The 20,103-nt window shown below is 35.1% G+C and overlaps 1 protein-coding gene across 3 annotated transcripts in view; it reads left to right on the top strand.

The window, feature by feature from the left end:
* Positions 1–3,795: 3,795 nt before the first annotated feature.
* LOC108472308 (leucine-rich repeat receptor-like serine/threonine-protein kinase RGI4) overlaps positions 3,796–20,103 on the top strand; it is a 49,254-nt gene continuing 32,946 nt past the window's right edge. For all 3 annotated transcript variants that reach the window (XM_053021007.1, XM_053021005.1, XM_053021006.1), the window contains exons 1-3: positions 3,796–4,680; positions 10,777–10,995; positions 14,598–14,669. In XM_053021007.1, the coding sequence (XP_052876967.1) occupies positions 3,954–4,680; positions 10,777–10,995; positions 14,598–14,669 (1,018 nt within the window). In that variant the 5' untranslated portion in view covers positions 3,796–3,953. The remainder of the gene's footprint in view (positions 4,681–10,776; positions 10,996–14,597; positions 14,670–20,103) is intronic.

The raw sequence follows: 20,103 nt of genomic DNA, 5'->3' as shown, positions 1-20,103 counted from the left end.
ATCACGATCAAACATGTTGCAATCATGAGACTCTAAATCAAACCATGTCACTCACTTTCTTCAGCTGGTCCCCAAAACTTGTCTTTGTTGTTTTGATGCCTTACAATTGGTATTTGGACTTTTAAACCAATGAAAGATCAACAAAGTTCTCCCCATTTAGAGGGGTACTGACTTAGTAGTACTTGGGTTGATAGGGAACAAGCATGACCCTCGAAACCTCTTGGCAACCAACTGATCTATTTTTATTTCTAGTTGTAATTTAATCGGTATTACTGCCACTGCTTTGAATTAGTTAAAAATGAGTCTCGCAGACACATCGAAGTCCAACCCTACTTAGGGACAATAACTTCCATGGATATTTACCCATTGAGTTATTTAATTTGCCAACAAATTTTGAACTCGCTAAACATCGAAGCTTGTTTCCGAACACCATCAAATTCACTTGTTTTATCCCATCAACTTTGAGCAATTTGTCAAAAACTAGAATCAAACAATCTCAAAGGATAGATTCCTACAACATTTGTAATCTATAAACTCAATAAGATAAGATATTAATTATTTAGTTGTGTATAAAATCACAAACAACTCTAAATTTAGCTTATGTAAGACAACATTCTACTTTCATAATCAAATATAAGATTTTGCTAGATTGAGAGATTATTATTATTTTTTTTTTTGAAAAGACAATTTTATAAGGTTGGAATTAAATAGCTGTCTTGCAATTGAGGCATGGGGCAAAAAATAAAAAGCAAAGAAGCTTAATGGAGATTTAGAAAGGCAGATTCCTTTACTCCAAAATTATAAATGGTATAATATCATAATGGTTTCTGAAGTTTATCAAATTTTTCGAGAGGGTCCCTACACATTAAAATTACATTCGAAAGAAAGTATGCTACTTTATTGAATGAGACATATAGCTGAAAATGAATATATTGGCTCTTAATATATTAAATAAAAATTACTTTATACATAAAACAAGCATCACATTTTTTGTTTAATAATTTTGATCACAAAGAAAAAAGAATAGAGTAATGTCTTATGACATTAAATAAAATGATATTTAAGAAAAGGAACATGCAATAAATGTATTGTTTGGTTTTGAATATATGTAGAATAAATGTAAAAAGTTCAAAAAAGATGTGGTTGGGTAACGTTAGATGATAGATAGCATCAGCTCATGTATAGGCTGAAAATTAAAGAGAGCAGCAAATGGTGTGCAGGTGTATAATAATATCTGAAATTTTAAAACCATAGGGAGAAGAATGCCATTAAAAGAAGAATCGATAATAATACAGGGCAAAGCAGAGAAAATATTCTAATACTTGGTTCAATCACAAATTGTCCACACAAAAATTAATTTGATTTGTCTAAATATGACAGTTTTTATTACTTGTCTTTTCAATTTATGTTTTCAATGTAGGTCCATCCAACGAACAGCGACTCAGCCTTATATAACAAGAGATAGAAAACCAAAGGCATGTAATCCAAACTAGAAATTGAATTTTTATAGCTAAGGAAAAGAAGAAAATTTAAGTCTTTTCCTCTCAATATTTATTTAGCCAGACATTACAAAATAGTTTCAATCAAACATGTAGGAATCATTAGACTAAATCAAACAGTGTCACTCACTATCATCTGCTGGCCCCCAATACTTGTCTTTTGTTTTTGATGCCTTGTAATTGATATCTGGACTTTTAAACCAAGGAGAGAGTTTTCCCTTCCGTTAATTTCGCCTTTATTATATTTAAAAATGAAAAGAGAAAACATCATTTTCCAATTGCGAATTGGAATTTGTGATAATCTTGAACTTGGGTTGCAAGAAAAACTTTAAATAATAAACACTACACAAATTTTGTCAAATTTGTTAATAAAATTAACAGGAAAATGAGGTGATCTTTTTGTGTGTGTTGTAATATAACGTAGATTAAAAAATTAATTTATTATTTTGGGTCTTTAAAATTCTTTTTCTCTTCTCCACTCTTTTCTGTCTTTTTCCCCTCAAAGCTGTGAAGGTCCATCAATATATTTTGCAAAACCCATTCATTAATTTCACAAAGCTTTTAAAACCCATCAATTTTGTTCATTGCATTCGGTTTTGGTGATAACGGTTCGGTTCATATTGATTTGAAAAAGAACACTACTAATGTATAGGTTATTTTAAGGGTTAATATAAATTTTAGTCATTAAACTTGACAATTAAGTCTATTTTGGTAATAAAAAATTTTAGTAATTAAAAATTGATTCATGTACGTCAACATGATGTCCATATGGTATGTTATGTATCACTATCTAGTTATTACGTTAGCTATGCAACTTTTTAATAATATAAATGGATATAAAATTTCATAGAAAAGACAATTATGCTCTTTTAACTAACGAATAGGAACTAATTTGCCTATTTTTTAAGTAGATAAGGCAAATATGCACTCTGAGTACTAGCACAACGGCCTCCATTGGTACTTTTATTCATAATTTTAAAGTATTATGTTACCAATCTTTTATGTTTTATCGAGTTTAATGATCAAAATAGACTTAACTATCAAGTTCAATTACCAAAGTGAACCAAAAAGATGTAAATATTAAAATGGACCTAATTGTGAAGTTGATATATTATAATAATATAACAGCAGTTATGAGTATATGTAAACAATTGATGTAATAGTTAATTAAAGTATAAATAAAACTTAATTTAATTAATTAATTAAAGTTAATTATCATATAATCTAAAAATAGTATGCTATTTTTAAAATTAAAATGTTGAACTCTATGTTTAAAAATATAGAAAGAGAGAGGGCTTAAGATTCCTTGTCGCTATTCATTCAATCCACGCATTTGTACAAATTACAAAAACCTTGACTTACACAATTCATTATTCGACAAGCATGTCTTTTTCGCACACCACCAAAGAAAAAGTGTTTTTATTAAAAGAATAGTCAGCTGCCATCTTTTATTTGCACGAATGATCCTATGTAAAATTTTGTCTTTCTAATAAATTAAAAGATTCAATTTGGATATAAAATCACAAATAATTATAAATTTATTTAACTAATTTGAAATAACATTATATCATCATATCCATATATTTTATTTGCAGGCATGTTCTTAAATGCATGCATCTCAGAGCAAATTAACTAAATTAGTTTAAGAATTTGATATTATGATTAATTAAAAACTTAGGAAAGTTGTTCATGAATGACAAAAGCGAACGAGTTTCACACAAAAACAAAGAAGATCATAAACCTTAATTGTCAGTGGTGCTTGATTTTCAAATTAGATGTTGGAAAAAGTGGTTAATTGAAAGAACTTGGGAGCAACTGTGAATTAAGTTGAGGATCTCTATCAAACCATGACAGAAGTAACAGTGAACTTTTCAAAGCATAGGCACAAGTCTGATATGTTCTGGTTTATAGTTGCAGGCATGTTCCTAAATGCATGGAGCTATGAAAAATGCTTATAAAAGAAGAATCCATAATAATAGAGGGCAGGACTGAGAAAATATTCCAATTTTTTTGTTCAATCACGAGGGATATGAGCTTCTCGCCAATATATGAAAATAAAAATAAAGAATACCCACCCCCAACTGATACATACAATAGACCACCACAGAATCAAAACCAATGATGAAATTTTATATTTTAACAAGTTATACTTGTCTTCAATTGAATCCTTCATATATGTAGGTATAATTGCGAGTTTGGATTTGGTTTATATATCCAAACCATGATCTTTTTTAATGTGATTGAATTATTAGTGCTACTCTTCAACTTGAGACCAAGTCTTCTATTTTAGGCTTTCCTTTTTTCCCCTATAACATGGTTGGACCACAAGATTGTACGTATTTCATACTCAAATTATGAGTCAATGGATGCCTTACTTAAATCCTTCGAATCAAAGTAATTAAAGGATACTGAACTAACATTAGGAAATTATTAAACTCAGTTGTTTCTCTCTTTATGATGCGCCTTACACCCATATCCAACCTTATGGCAAAACCAAGCTTCCTCCCTCCGTTTATGTTTGGGCTGCTATTTGCAACCTTTGAGGTTATTTTGTCTGCAAAATATTCTAGCTTCACCGTTGATCAATCTGCTCTTCTAGCACTAAAATCTCATATAACTCATGATCCTCACAATTTCTTGGCAACCAATTGGTCTACTTCTACCTCCGTTTGCAACTGGATTGGAGTCACATGTGGTTCTAGGCCCCACAGAGTCACTGCTCTGAATTTGTCAAGCATGGATCTCACAGGCACCATTTCTTCTCAATTGGGAAATCTATCTTTCCTTGCTTGGCTCGACATTCATCAAAATAGTTTCCATGGCTCTTTACCCATTGAGTTAACTAATTTGCGTCAGATGAAATATTTGGACTTTGGTAACAATAGCTTCAATGGAGAAATCCCATCATGGTTTGGTTGCTTAACTAAACTTCAAAGATTGTCTCTGTACCTTAACAACTTCATTGGTGTTATCCCATCTACTCTAGGCAATTTGTCAAAACTAGAAAGGTTGACCTTGGCTGGGAATCAAATTTCCGGTAGAATTCCAAATAGTTTATTCAAGTGCAAAGAGCTGAAGTTTTTATCATTGTATAAAAACTCCTTGGAGGGAAGTATACCTACAGATATTGGAAATTTGACTTTGCTCGACAGTTTGTATCTTGGTGACAACCACCTCAAAGGTAAACAATTCCTGGTTATTGTTTCATTCATTTTTATCTAATTTCCATCAACAGTTGTTTTAAATAGTGAAGCGGGACTTTAAACAATAACCACTAAGTTCAGTGCTAGCAAAAGCAAACTTAATCATAGAGTGTATATATATTATTTATGTCAATTGAGCCATCAACCAATTTAATTGGTGTCAAACGAAACTTAGTCAGATTTTCAATGCAACTCCTGATTTACCCTTAATAGCGGGTAGGAACACATCAGAACTCATAGTCACCTCCACAACCCCATACTTGAGGAATAACAGAGTGAGATATCTCGTCAACCTCTGTTCTTTGTGAGAAATATGAAAGAACTAAAGCAAAAGTGTTGTTTAAGATTGGCTTATGATTGGTTTAAGAGCTGTTTATGATTGGTTTTCAGATGTAATAGCCTTGTTTCTGTTAAAACTTTCTTTTTATATTGTTGTAGTTTATTTTAGCTTCTTACTATAGTAATGCTTGTCTCTAAAGAAACAAATTAGTTTGAGTGATCTTCTAGCTACTAACACTTCTTGGTCCATGAAAAACATTTGTAGAATTTCACCTTAAATTTATAAATTTTTCTGAATACCTCCAAAGCTATTTTAATTGAAAAAGTTATTGGAACCTACCATTCTTTGAAAAGTCAAATGGGGTGGGCACCGAAAGTAGAAAGTAATATTGGTTGGCAAGTTGGGTTAAAAGTTAGCATGGGATAATTGCAATTTTGGTCCCTAATTGTATAGGGACATTGCAAGTTGATCCTTGAACCTCAACTATAAATAGGCCTAACCATTTCTTACTTTCTTCATCCCATAATTACCATTCTCTACTCAAGGCATTATTCTCTCTCTCTATTTGTAAATTTCACTTGTAATTTTTGGAGTGAAATATATTTGGTAGTGCCCGAGGACGTAGGCAAAATTTCTTTGAACCTCGTTAAAATTCGTGTTCTTTATTATTTGTTTTGCATATTTTGTGAATGTGATTGTAGTGATTTATTGTGCTATTAAATTACGATAGAGGATATTCGCTAGGAAAGACTTGGTATTTAAGTGATCTTCGTGATCTACCTCTCTTTCCGGAATTGAACTTGGTGTGATTTTTCAAGACAATAATTTTACTCTTTCACACGCTCTCCGCAACAATTGGTACCAGAGCAGATTCGTACTTGGGGAATACGACCGTTTACGGTACTATTCACGTATACAAGACTATTCACGTACAGAAGACTATTCAAGTATACGGCACTATTTACGAATACTGATCTGTTCACGTATCTGATGAGTTGGGATTGAGGAGAAAATGGTAGAAAAGATCGTCATCGCAAGGACTCATCGTGACAAATGCAAAATTTGAAGTAGAGAAATTTGACGGTACCAATAATTTTGGTATGTGGCAATGTGAGATCCTGGATGTCTTATGTCAAGAATGACTAGATATCGCCCTTGAAGAAAAACCCGACAAGATGGATGACAAGGAGGGCCAAGATCAATAGACAAGCGTGTGGTACAATCCGCCTATGTTTGGCTAAAGAGCGAAGTACTCTGTCATGAGGGAGACATCGTGAAGAAGTTATGGGATACACTGGAAGAAAAGTTTCTAACGAAAAGTCTTGAAAATAGGCTTTATATGAAAAAGAAACTTTATCGATTCACGTATGCACCGGTATGTCGATGAATGACCATGTGAACTCATTCAATAAAATTTTAGCAGACTTGCTAAATTTGGATGAGAAATTTGAAGATGAAGACAAGGCATTATTGTTGTTGAATTCCTTCCGATGAATATGATCATCTTACCACCACATTGCTTCATGGGAAGGACACGATCACATTTGATGCGATCAGTAGTGCGTTGTATAGATCGAGACTCGAAAGAAAGATAAAAGAGATCACAGAGATACAACCGCGAAGTCTTAACGAAGAAGAGGTCGTTCACACAAAGACAAATCTGGTAGAAGGGGAAAGTCCAAAGGGAGACCCGCTAAAGATGAATGTGCCTTTTGCCGTGAAAAAGGGCATTGGAAAAAGAATTGTCCTAAGCTACAAAAGGGCAAGGCTATTTCTAATGCATGTGTAGCGGAGCATGATGAGGAGTCAGACTTTAGCTTGGTTGGCATGGCAATGGCATGTCAAACGGATGAGTGGATTTTGGATTCAGGATGTACTTACCATATGTGTCCTAATAAGGACTGGTTTTCTAGTCTTAAAGAGCTAGAAGGTGGAATTGTTCTTATGGGCAATGATAGTGCTTGTAAGACAATGGGAGTGGGTACAGTCCAATTGAAGAATCACGACGGCTCAATCCAAGTCTTGACAGATGTTCGCTACGTACCTAGCCTGAAGAAAAATCTCATCTCATTAGGGGCCTTAGAATCTAAAGGGCTCACAATCACTTTGAGAGATGGATTACTAAAAGTAGTAGTGGGCAATTGACGGTGATGAAAGGCACAAGAAGAAATAACTTGTACTTTTAAATGGAAGTACAGTTATTGGATCAACATCAACAATTTCTACAAAAATGTAGATTCAGAGGCTACCAGATTATGGCATATGCGATTGGGACATCTTTGGTGAAAAAGCTTTGCAGATATTGGCGAAGCAAGGCTTGTTGAAAGGTGCAAATTCTTGCAAAATGGAATTCTCGAACATTGTGTTCGGGCAAGCGAAGAGGGTAAAATTTGGTCCGACAATTCACAATATGAAAGGAATTCGGACTACGTTCACAAGGATGATGTGGGGACCTACCAAAGTAGCTTCTTTGGGAGGTATGCACTATTTTGTTACTTTTGTTGATGATTATTCAAGAAAAGTATGGGTGTATCTAATAAAAGAAAAAGTGAAGTTTTGGATGCATTTCGAAATGGAAGAAGATGGTGGAGACTCGATCGGTCGAAAGGTCAAACGACTTCGATCGATAATGGTACTTGAGTATAAAAACGATCCATTTCTACAAGTATGCCAAGATGAGGGCATTGTGCGACACTTCCTTTGTTCGGGATACACCACAATGAGAATGGGGTGGCAGAACGCATGAATCGAACTATCTTGGAGAAAGTTCGATGTATGTTGTCCAATTTGGATTGGACAAAGAATTTTGGGTGAGGCGATTACATATCGTGCCATCTAATTAACCGCTTGCCATCACCGCAATAAATGGAAAAACTCCTATGGAGATGTGGACTGTAAATCACATCGATTATGATTCTTTACATGTATTTGGTTCCACTGCATATTATCATGTAAAGAATCTAAGTTAGACCCAAGAGCAAAGAAAGCATTATTCTTGGGTATAAGCGATAGAGTAAAAGGATACCGTCTCGGTGTCCTAATACAAGGAAAATTGTTTTCGAGAGAGATGTGACTTTTGATGAATCAACCATGTTGAAGTACAAGGATTCACAAAGGATGACAAAACCAGAGTACTTTGCGGCAGTGGAGCTTGAAATGGTTAACGATGATCCAGCTAATATTGAGGGACAAATGATGAAGAGGTTCCTACCCAAGAACCTCTACAGCAACAAGATTCAATTGCATATAGAAGGCCAAGAAGAGAGATTCGTAAGCCTGCTCGCTTTGATGATATAGTGGCCTATGCACTTCCAATTGCAGATGATGATGTTCCTTCTACTTACACAGAAGCAGTAAGTAACCCTGATGGTGTGAAGTGGAAGCAAGCAATGAATGAAGAAATGCAGCCTCTTCATAAAAATAAGACCTGGGAGTTGGTGACACTACCCAAGGGAAAGAAGGCAATTGGATGCAAATGGGTATATGCAAAAAAGGAAGGATTTCCTGATAAAATTGAAATTCGATACAAGGCTAGATTGGTAGCAAAGGGTTACGCTCAGAAAGAAGGAATAGATTACAATGAAGTGTTTTCTCCAGTTGTGAAGCATTCGTCTATTCGGATTTTACTAGCCTTGGTTGTGCAATATGATCTTGAACTAGTTCAGCTTGATGTGAAGACCGCGTTTTTACACGGTGATTTGGAAGAGGAAATCTATATGACTCAGCCAGATGGATTCAAGGTTCTGGAAAAGAAAATTGGGTTTACAAACCGACAAAGTCGCTTTATGGATTGAAGCAATCTCCGAAGCAATGGTACAAGCGATTTGATCGAGTTCATGAAAGGGCAAAGGTACACAAGAAGTAAATTTGATCATTGCGTGTATTTTCAGAAGCTACAAGAAGAAACTTTCATATACTTGCTCTTATATGTTGATGATATGCTAATAGCATCTAAGAGCAAAGTTGAGATTGAAAGATTGAAGACTCAACTCAATCTCGAGTTTGAGATGAAAGATCTAGGAGAAGCTAAAAGATTCTCGGCATGGAAATATGGAGAGATAGAGCTCATAATAGAGTTAGCTTATCTCGAGCGATTTGAAAAAGGTACTACGTTAGTTTGGCATGAACGAAGCGGACAAAACCTGTAAGTACCCCGTTGGCTTCTCATTTCAAGCTTTCTGCACAACTATCTCCTTCGACGAATACGGAACGAGAATACATGTTGCAAGTTCCGTATTCTAATGCAGTGGGTAGCTTGATGTATGCAATGGTGTGTACAAGACCCGACATTTCACAGGCAGTTAGTATAGTGAGCAGGTATATGCATAATCTCGAAAAGGACATTGGCAAGTCGTGAAATGGATTCTACGGTATATTCAGAAGACCATGGATGTTGGATTACTGTTCAAGCAGGATAATACACTTGGTAAAGGTGTTATTGGGTACGTTGATTCTGACTATACCGGTGATTTAGACAAGCGAAGATCAACCACCGGTTATGTGTTTACACTTTTTGGAGGACCAATAAGTTGAAGTCTACACTACGGTCTCTGATTGCATTGTCAGCACGAAGCGAGTACATGGCTGTAATGAGAGGTAAAGGAGGCTATTTGGTTACAAGGTATGGCTAAAACCTTGGGGTTGGTTCAGAGCATATTAACGTGTATTGTGATAGTCAAACCGCTATTCATTTAGCAAAGAATCAAGTCTATCATGCACGTACAAAACATATCGACGTCACGATTCCATTTTGTGCGGAAATTATTGAAGAGGGAAAATTTGTCTTCGAAGATCAAGATTGCAGATAATCCCGCAGATATGATGACCAAGGTGGTAATGACAACCAAGTTCAAACATTGTTTGAACTTGATTAATATCTGCAAGTTTAACAGTTGAAGAAGGCACTATCAAGTATTGTTGTCAAAGGCGAGAAGAATTGTGTGAAGATAAGATTATCCTAATCAAATCTTCAAGGTGGAGATTATTGGAACCCACCATTCTTTGAAAAGTCAAATGGGTGGGCACCGAAAGTAGAAAGTAATATTGGTTGGCAAGTTGGGTTAAAAGTTAGCATGGGATAATTGCAATTTTGGTCCCTAATTGTATAGGGACATTGCAAGTTGATCCTTGAACCTCAACTATAAATAGGCCTAACCATTTCTTACTTTCTTCATCCCATAATTGCCATTCTCTACTCAAGGCATTATTCTCTCTCTATTTGTAAATTTCACTTGTAATTTTGGAGTGAAATATATTTGGTAGTGCCCGAGGACGTAGGCAAAATTTTTGAACCTCGTTAAAATTCGGTGTTCTTTATTATTTGTTTTGCATATTTTGTGAATGTGGTTGTAGTGATTTATTGTGCTATTAAATTACGATAGAGGGATATTCTGGCTAGGAAAGACTTGGTATTTAAGTGATCTTCGTGATCTACCTCTCTTTCCTGGGAATTGAACTTGGTGTGATTTTTCAGTACAATAATTTTACTCTTTCACACGCTTCCGCGCAACAAAAGTTGAGGTGTGTTTGGGTATTTACTAGAACTTCTCCACATATAGGTTAGCTCTAACTTCACCTTCTTCTACATTAACCTATGTAAGTCAATATTTTACTACACTGATAATAAAATTTAAGACTTCGTTAGATTTGGGATTTTTTTTTCTTTTTGTAAAAAGAAATTTTCATGAGCTTCAAATGGTTTTTCAGTTTGATTATAATTAAAATGGTTGAAAATGATCTTCATTATTCTCATTAATAAAATATTAGTTTATAATTAACAATGTTCTCATTGCAGGTCATCTTCCATCAGGAGTATTTGATAACCTTTCAAAATTGCAAGTACTCAGTTTAGAATCAAATCAGATTTCTGGTAAAATTCCAAATAGCTTATTCAAGTGTAAGGAGTTGAGGGTTTTATTATTGGTTAACAGCTCTTTGGAAGGAAGTTTGCCTCTAGAAATTGGGAATTTGAGTATGCTCCAATATTTGTATCTTGGTGCCAATAACCTCATAGGTAAACAATTTCTCATTATTGTTTCACTCACCTTTTTCTTATCTAATTTCTACAAATATTGAAGCATGAATTTAAACAATGAATGCTAGCAAAACAAAACTTAGTTATAGTGTACCAATTATTTGGTGTGAAATTAAAGGCTGCGTGCTTTAGGAGTTTGTTTGTAATTTCTTTCCTATTTTGGCAAGTGTCCTTGGAAATCTTTGGTTAGTTTTACCCTTTTAAGATATTAATAATTCTTTTAATTTGGCCGAGAAAAAAACATATCTACATGGCATATCTTGCTTTTAAAATGTTCTTAAAATTAATACAGATCTTTTTTTGTAAGGCAAGTCAATTCCATTAAAGTAGAAATTTTTAGAAAATTATCTTGAAAAAAAAAAAACGCATATTCATAAACAATCAGTTTAAAATTAATACAGATCTTTTTTTGTAAGGCAAGTCAATTCAATACTTTAACTATTTTAACATAAGAAAAATATAGGAAATATTGGTACAAGTAAAAAGAGAGCAATAATTTCAGTACCATTATCTGATCGAAGTCGTTTGACCTTTCGACCAGTCTGAGTCTCCACTATCTTCTTCCATTTCAGAAATGCATCCAAAACTTCACTTTTTCTTTTCATTAGATACACCCATACTTTTCTTGAATAATCATCAACAAAAGTAACAAAATAGTGCATACCTCCCAAAGAAGCCACTTTGGTAGGTCCCCACACATCACTGTGAATGTAGTCCAGAATTCCTTTCATATTGTGAATTGCTGGACCAAATTTTACCCTCTTCTGCTTGCCCAGAACACAATGTTCACAGAATTCCATTTTGCAAGAATTTGCACCTTTCAACAAGCCTTGCTTCACCAATGTCTGCAAAACTTTTTCGCCAGCATGTCCCAATCGCATATGACATAATCTGGTAGCCTCTGAATCTACATCTTTTGTAGAAACTGTTGATGTTGATCCAATAACCGTACTTCCGTTTAAAAAGTACAAGTTATTTCTTCTTGTGCCTTTCATCACCGTCAATTGCCCAGGTACTACCTTTAGTAATCCATCTCTCAAAGTGATTGTGAGCCCTTTAGATTCTAGGGCCCCTAATTAGATGAGATTTTTCTTCAGGCTAGGTACATAGCGAACATCTGTCAAGACTTGGATTGAGCCGTCGTGATTCTTCAATTGGACTGTACCCACTCCCATTGTCTTACAAGCACTATCATTGCCCATAAGAACAATTCCACCTTCTAGCTCTTTAAGACTAGAAAACCAGTCCTTATTAGGACATATATGGTAAGTACATCCTGAATCCAAAATCCACTCATCCGTTTGACATGCCATTGCCATGCCAACCAAACTAAAGTCTGACTCCTCATCATGCTCCGCTACATATGCATTAGAAATAACCTTGCCCTTTTGTAGCTTAGGACAATTCTTTTTCCAATGCCCTTTTTCACGGCAAAAGGCACATTCATCTTTGGCGGGTCTCCCTTTGGACTTTCTCCTTCTACCAGATTTGCTGCTGTGTAAACGACCTCTTACTGTTAAGACTTCTGCAGTTGTATCTCTGTGATCTTTTTTATCTTTCTTTCGAGTCTCAGATCTATACAACGTGCTCTGATCGCATCAAATGTGATCGTGTCCTTCCCATGAAGCAATGTGGTGGTAAGGTGATCATATTCATCGGAAGGAATTCAACAACAATAATGCCTTGTCTTCATCTTCAAATTTCTCATCCAAATTTAGCAAGTCTCGCTAAAATTTTATTAAATGAGTTCACATGGTCATTCATCGACATACCGGTGCATACGTGAATCGATAAAGTTTCTTTTTCATATAAAGCCTATTTTCAAGACTTTTCGTTAGAAACTTTTCTTCTAGTGTATCCCATAACTTCTTCACGATGCCTCCTCATGATGAGTACTTCGCTCTTTGGCCAAACATAGGCGGATTGTACCACACGCTGTCTATTGATCTTGGCCCACTCCTTGTCATCCATCTTGTCAGGTTTTTCTTCAAGGGCTATATCTAGCTCTTGCTGACATAAGACATCCAGGATCTCACATTGCCACATACCAAAATTATTGGTACCGTCAAATTTCTCTACTTCGAATTTTGCATTTGTTACAGTAGTCCTTGCTGATGACGATGCTGCTGCCATTTTTCTCCTCAATCTCAACTACTGTATACGTAAACAGTATCGTATACGTGAATAGTGTCGTATACATGAATAGTACTGTATACGTGAATAATATTGTAAACAGTCGTATTCCCCAAGTACGAATCTAGCTCTGATACCAATTGTTGTGTGGAAGCGTGTGAAAGAGTAAAATTATTGGACTAAAAAATCACACTAAGTTCAATTCCCAAGAAAGAGAGGTGGATCACGAGGATCACTTAAGTACCAAGTCTTTCCTAGCCAGAATATCCCTCTATCGTAATTTAATAGCACAATAAATCACTACAATCACATTCACAAAATATGAACAATAAATAGTAAAGAACACCAGAATTTTAACGAGGTTCGCAAATCTTGCCTACGCCCTCGGCACTACCAAATATATTTCACTCCAAAATACAAGTGAAACTTTACAAATAGAGAGAGAACAATGCCTTAAGTAGAGAATGGCAAATGTGGGATGATGAGAATGAGCAATGGTTGGCCTATTTATAGTTGAGGTTCAAGGGCCACCTTGCAAAGTCCCTATTCACTTAGGGACCAAAAATTACTATTATCCCATGCCCAACACTAAATAAATATTTGGTGCCCATAACTTTGACCTTTCCAAGGTATGGGTAGGTATGGGAAAGGTATGGGCAAGGTATGGGGTATATTTTAATATAAATCTTTATTCGATTTATGTTAATTGAGCCATCAACCAATTACCTGATGTAAAAGTAAAGGCTGCTTGCTTTAGGAGTTCGTTTGTAATTTTCTTTCCTATTTTGTCATGCCTCTGTATTTAGTATCTCATGTTTTACTAACCGCTTTGGTTAAACATTTTATTTGGTCAAGAAAAAAAAAATTAAGGCAACTTCTCTAAATCACAAATCTTGCTTTTATAATATTATAAAGCGAGTTACTTCCATAAAAGTAGAAATCTGACTTGCAATCAGATGTATGGACCAATGAACCAATCAAAGATGACCAGTGTTTCCCAAATTCAGTCTTGTATTTTAAGGCTTTCCGTTTGTAATTAATATATTTTTTGCCACTTTGCTTTGGCTCTCCTCACTTGTCTCTTTTTATTACAACTTATTTATTTATTTATTATATTGGTGTAATTTATTTAAGCTTGTTTAGTTTTTAGTTTCTTACTATAATAATACTTCTGACTCTGAAAAACATTTGATACTTTAGCTACTAGAACTTGGTCCATGAGAAAAATCTTATAATTTCACTTTAAATTTACAAATTTTTCTAAAAATCTCAAACTATGTAAATGGTCAAAAGTTCAATTGTGTTTGAGTATTTATTAAAATTTCTCTATATCCTGAGTTACTTCTAAGCTAGGTATCTACATTAAACATAAATTTTAAAAAGTACACACACAAAGATAACATAATTCTAGCACCAAGCTATTCTGACCAATTTATTTATATTTTTAGGTAAAATCCCATCAACTATTGGAAACTTGACCACTCTCGAAGTTCTTCATCTTTCCAATAACAGCTTATCAGGTACAATATCATTTTTTTTTCTTTTTGTTGTTACATTTATGCAATCTGTTATATATTATTAATTAGCTTTTGGCTTAAAAATACATTCAATACTTTAACTATTTTAACATAAGAAAAATATAGGAAATATTGGTACAAGTAAAAGAGAGCAATAATTTAAATTACAAACTATTGAACTTTAATGATGGAAATCTGAATAATTTGAATATTGAACTTAAAACAATCCACATAAAATCTAAAATATATTGGTTTTTTTACTTGAAATCATCTAAAAGATTTACTGTTTATGTATTAATAAAATAAGTAATATGTGGATTTTTATATATATGAAACTTAATATTTAATAATTTATATATAAAAATAATGTCTAGTGACAGTAAATAAAATGAGATATGCAAAAATAAATATGTAATGAAGGTATTGTTTGCCACTTTGCCTTCACCCTCGTTACTTGTCTCTTTCTCTTGGAGACTGTGACCGTCTTTTACTCGTGAAAGAAGATTGGAGGTTTTTTTTTTTTTTTTTTTGTATTTATAGAATACTTTCCTTTTAATTTATTTACATTGCTATCTTGAATATGTTTTTATCTAGTTGGGCCCTTAATTATAAGTGCTACTTATTCACTAACTCTTGCATTTTAGACTTCCATTTTGTGTTGTATAATATTGTGGTTGGAGTGCAATCAGAAATGTTCATGGGCTTGCATATATCCTATTTAATTTTTAACAACAAAATTAGGCTGGGTCAGGTTACCTTAAAGTTGAAAAATTAATCTCGAGTCTAAATCAGCTTACCATGAACATTTCTAAGCCATACTTATATAATTTTGTACTTAAATTGTGAGTCAAGGGATGTTGTGCCTACATCCTTGGAATGTAAATTTTAAATATATGGAAGAATGATGAAAAGTTATTAAATTTAGTTATTCCTCTCCTTATGATTTGCCTTATACCCACACAAAACATTATGGTAGAAGTTGACTTCTTCATCTTGGCTTTTGATCCATCATTTTTCTTTGGATTCATCCACAACTGTTGTTCTCGGCTTGAATTACTCAAAGTAATGATTTTCTTTGTGTTAAATGATTTTGAGATTTTGGGTGATATATTGATGGTCACCATTGTTTGTTTCATATATTTTAAAAAATAGAGATTGACGTATCAAGAAAGATGATGATGATGAGTATTAGTGAAGAAGGGGATAACAATAAACACAACCTAAAGATAAGTCAAAGAATATAAGTCAGTATTTTTGAGAAAACAATCTAAAATTGTTTTCAGCCATAAGTTCAATATAAGAGAAATAGAGTACATGACTTTGCTCTCTAATTACAGAAAAAAATTAAAGTGCATGGGTTCTGTCATCAAGCTATTTTGACAAATTTGATTATATGTTTTAGGTAAAAGTCTTTCGGCTATTAACAATTTGACTAGTCTCGAGATCATAAATCTTTCTAATAACAACATAACAAGTATAATATCATTTCTTATATTAGAATATATCCCATACCTTGCCCTTACCTTTCCCATACCTACCCATACCTTGGAAAGGTCAAAGTTATGGGCACCAAATATTTATTTAGTGTTGGGCATGGGATAATAGCAATTTTTGGTCCCTAAGTGAATAGGGAATTTGCAAGGTGGCCCTTAAACCTCAACTATAAATAGGCCAACCATTGCTCATTCTCATCATCCCACGTTTGCCATTCTCTACTTAAGGCATTGTTCTCTCTCCCTATTTGTAAAGTTTCACTTGTATTTTGGAGTGAAATATATTTGGTAGTGCCCGAGGACGTAGGCAAGATTTGCGAACCTCGTTAAAATTCAGTGTTCTTTACTATTTATTGTTCATATTTTGTGAATGTGATTGTAGTGATTTATTGTGCTATTAAATTACGATAGAGGGATATTCTGGCTAGGAAAGACTTGGTACTTAAGTGATCCTCGTGATCCACCTCTCTTTCCTGGAAATTGAACTTAGCGTGATTTTTTAGTACAATAATTTTACTCTTTCACACGCTTCCGCACAACAATTGGTATCAGAGCCAGATTCGTACTTGCGGAATACGACCGTTTACGATACTATTCACGTATACAGCACTATTCACGTATACTATACTATTCACGTATACGGTACTGTTCACGTATACAGTAGCTGGGATTGAGGAGAAAAAATGGCAGCAGCATCGTTATCAGCAAGGACTACTGTGACAAATGCAAAATTCGAAGTAGAGAAATTTGACGGTACCAATAATTTTGGTATGTGGCAATGTGAGATCCTGGATGTCTTATGTCAGCAAGAGCTAGATATAGCCCTTGAAGAAAAACCTGACAAGATGGATGACAAGGAGTGGACCAAGATCAATAGACAGGCGTGTGGTACAATCCGCCTATGTTTGGCCAAAGAGCAGAAGTACTCTGTCATGAGGGAGACATCAGCGAAGAAGTTATGGGATACACTGGAAGAAAAGTTTCTAATGAAAAGTCTTGAAAATAGGCTTTATATGAAAAAGAAACTTTATCGATTCACGTATGCACCCGGTATGTCGATGAATGACCATGTGAACTCATTCAATAAAATTTTAGCAGACTTGCTAAATTTGGATGAGAAATTTGAAGATGAAGACAAGGCATTATTGTTGTTGAATTCCCTTCCTGATGAATATGATCATCTTACCACCACATTGCTTCATGGGAAGGACACGATCACATTTGATGCAGTCTGTAGTGCGTTGTATAGATCTGAGACTCGAAAGAAAGATAAAAGAGATCACAGAGATACAACTGCAGAAGTCTTAACAGTAAAAGGTCGTTCACACAGCAGTAAATCTGGTAGAAGGGGAAAGTCCAAAGGGAGACCCGCCAAAGATGAATGTGCCTTTTGCCGTGAAAAAGGGCATTGGAAAAAGAATTGTCCTAAGCTACAAAAGGGCAAGGCTATTTCTAATGCATATGTAGCGGAGCATGATGAGAAGTCAGACTTTAGTTTGGTTGGCATGGCAATGGCATGTCAAACGGATGAGTGGATTTTGGATTCAGGATGTACTTACCATATGTGTCCTAATAAGGACTGGTTTTCTAGTCTTAAAGAGCTAGAAGGTAGAATTGTTCTTATGGGCAATGATAGTGCTTGTAAGACAATGGGAGTGGGTACAGTCCAATTGAAGAATCACGACGGCTCAATCCAAGTCTTGACAGATGTTCGCTATGTACCTAGCCTGAAGAAAAATCTCATCTCATTAGGGGCCCTAGAATCTAAAGGGCTCACAATCACTTTGAGAGATGGATTACTAAAGGTAGTAACTGGGCAATTGACGGTGATGAAAGGCACAAGAAGAAATAACTTGTACTTTTAAATGGAAGTACAATTATTGGATCAACATCAACAGTTTCTACAAAAGATGTAGATTCAGAGGCTAATAGATTATGGCATATGCGATTGGGACATGCTGGTGAAAAAGCGTTGCAGACTTTGGCGAAGCAAGGCTTGTTGAAAGGTGCAAATTCTTGCAAAATGGAATTCTGTGAACATTGTGTTCTGGGCAAGCAGAAGAGGGTAAAATTTGGTCCAGCAATTCACAATATGAAAGGAATTCTGGACTACGTTCACAGTGATGTGTGGGGACCTACCAAAGTGGCTTCTTTGGGAGGTATGCACTATTTTGTTACTTTTGTTGATGATTATTCAAGAAAAGTATGGGTGTATCTAATGGAAAGAAAAAATGAAGTTTTGGATGCATTTCTGAAATGGAAGAAGATGGTGGAGACTCAGACTGGTCGAAAGGTCAAACGACTTCGATCAGATAATGGTACTGAGTACAAAAACATTCCATTTCTACAAGTATGCCAAGATGAGGGCATTGTACGACAATTCACTGTTCTGGATACGCCACAGCAGAATGGGGTGGCAGAACGCATGAATCGAACTATACTAGAGAAAGTTCGATGTATGTTGTCCAATGCTGGATTGGGCAAGGAATTTTGGGCTGAGGCAGTTACATATGCGTGCCATCTAATTAACCGTTTGCCATCAGCTACAATAAATGGAAAAACTCCTATGGATATGTGGACTGATAAATCTGATACTGATTATGATTCTTTACATGTATTTGGTTCCACTGCATATTATCATGTAAAAGAATCTAAGTTAGACCCAAGAGCAAAGAAAGCATTATTCTTGGGTATAACTGATGGAGTAAAAGGATTCCGTCTCTGGTGTCCTGATACAAGGAAGATTGTTTTCAGTAGAGATGTGACTTTTGATGAATCAACCATGTTAAAGTACAAGGATTCACAAAAGAAAGACAAAACCAGTAGTACTTTGCAGTAGGTGGAGCTTGAAAAGGTTAACGATGATCCAGCTAATATTGAAGGGACAAATGATGAAGAGATTCCTACCCAAGAACCTCTACAGCAACAAGATTCAATTGCATATAGGAGGCCAAGAAGAGAGATTCGTAAGCCTGTTCGCTTTGATGATATAGTGGCCTATGCACTTCCAATTGCAGATGATGATGTTCCTTCTACTTACACAGAAGCAATAAGTAACCCTAATGGTGTAAAATGGAAGCAAGCAATGAATGAAGAAATCCAGTCTCTTCATAAAAATAGGACTTGGGAGTTGGTGACACTGCCCAAGGGAAAGAAGGCAATTGGATGCAAATGGGTATATGCAAAGAAGGAAGGATTTCCTGGTAAAAATGAAATTCGATACAAGGCTAGATTGGTAGCAAAGGGTTACGCTCAGAAAGAAGGAATAGACTACAATGAAGTGTTTTCTCCAGTTGTGAAGCATTCATTTATTCGGATTTTGCTAGCCTTGGTTGCGCAATATGATCTTGAACTAGTTCAGCTTGATGTGAAGACCGCGTTTTTACACGATGATTTGGAAGAGAAAATCTATATGACTCAGCCAGATGGATTCAAGGTTGCTAGAAAAGAAAATTGGGTTTGCAAACTGACAAAGTCGCTTTATGGATTGAAGCAATCTCCGAGGCAGTGGTACAAGCGATTTGATCAGTTCATGAAAGGGCAGAGGTACACAAGAAGCAAATTTGATCATTGTGTATATTTTCAGAAGCTACACGATGGAACTTTCATATACTTGCTCTTATATGTTGATGATATGCTAATAGCATCTAAGAGCAGAGTTGAGATTGAAAGATTGAAGACTCAACTCAATCTCGAGTTTGAGATGAAAGATCTAGGAGAAGCTAAAAGGATTCTCGGCATGGAAATATGGAGAGATAGAGCTCATGATAGAGTTAGCTTGACTCGAAGCGATTTGAAAAAGGTACTACTGGCGGTTTGGCATGAACGAGCATACAAAACCTGTAAGTACCCCGTTGGCTTCTCATTTCAAGCTTTCTGCACAACTATCTCCTTCGACGAATACGGAACGAGAATACATGTTGCAAGTTCTGTATTCTAATGCA

This window comes from Gossypium arboreum, chromosome 11 (assembly GCF_025698485.1).
Source record: "Gossypium arboreum isolate Shixiya-1 chromosome 11, ASM2569848v2, whole genome shotgun sequence".
NCBI lineage: Eukaryota > Viridiplantae > Streptophyta > Magnoliopsida > Malvales > Malvaceae > Gossypium > Gossypium arboreum.
This window is presented reverse-complemented; position numbering and strand designations above follow the sequence as displayed.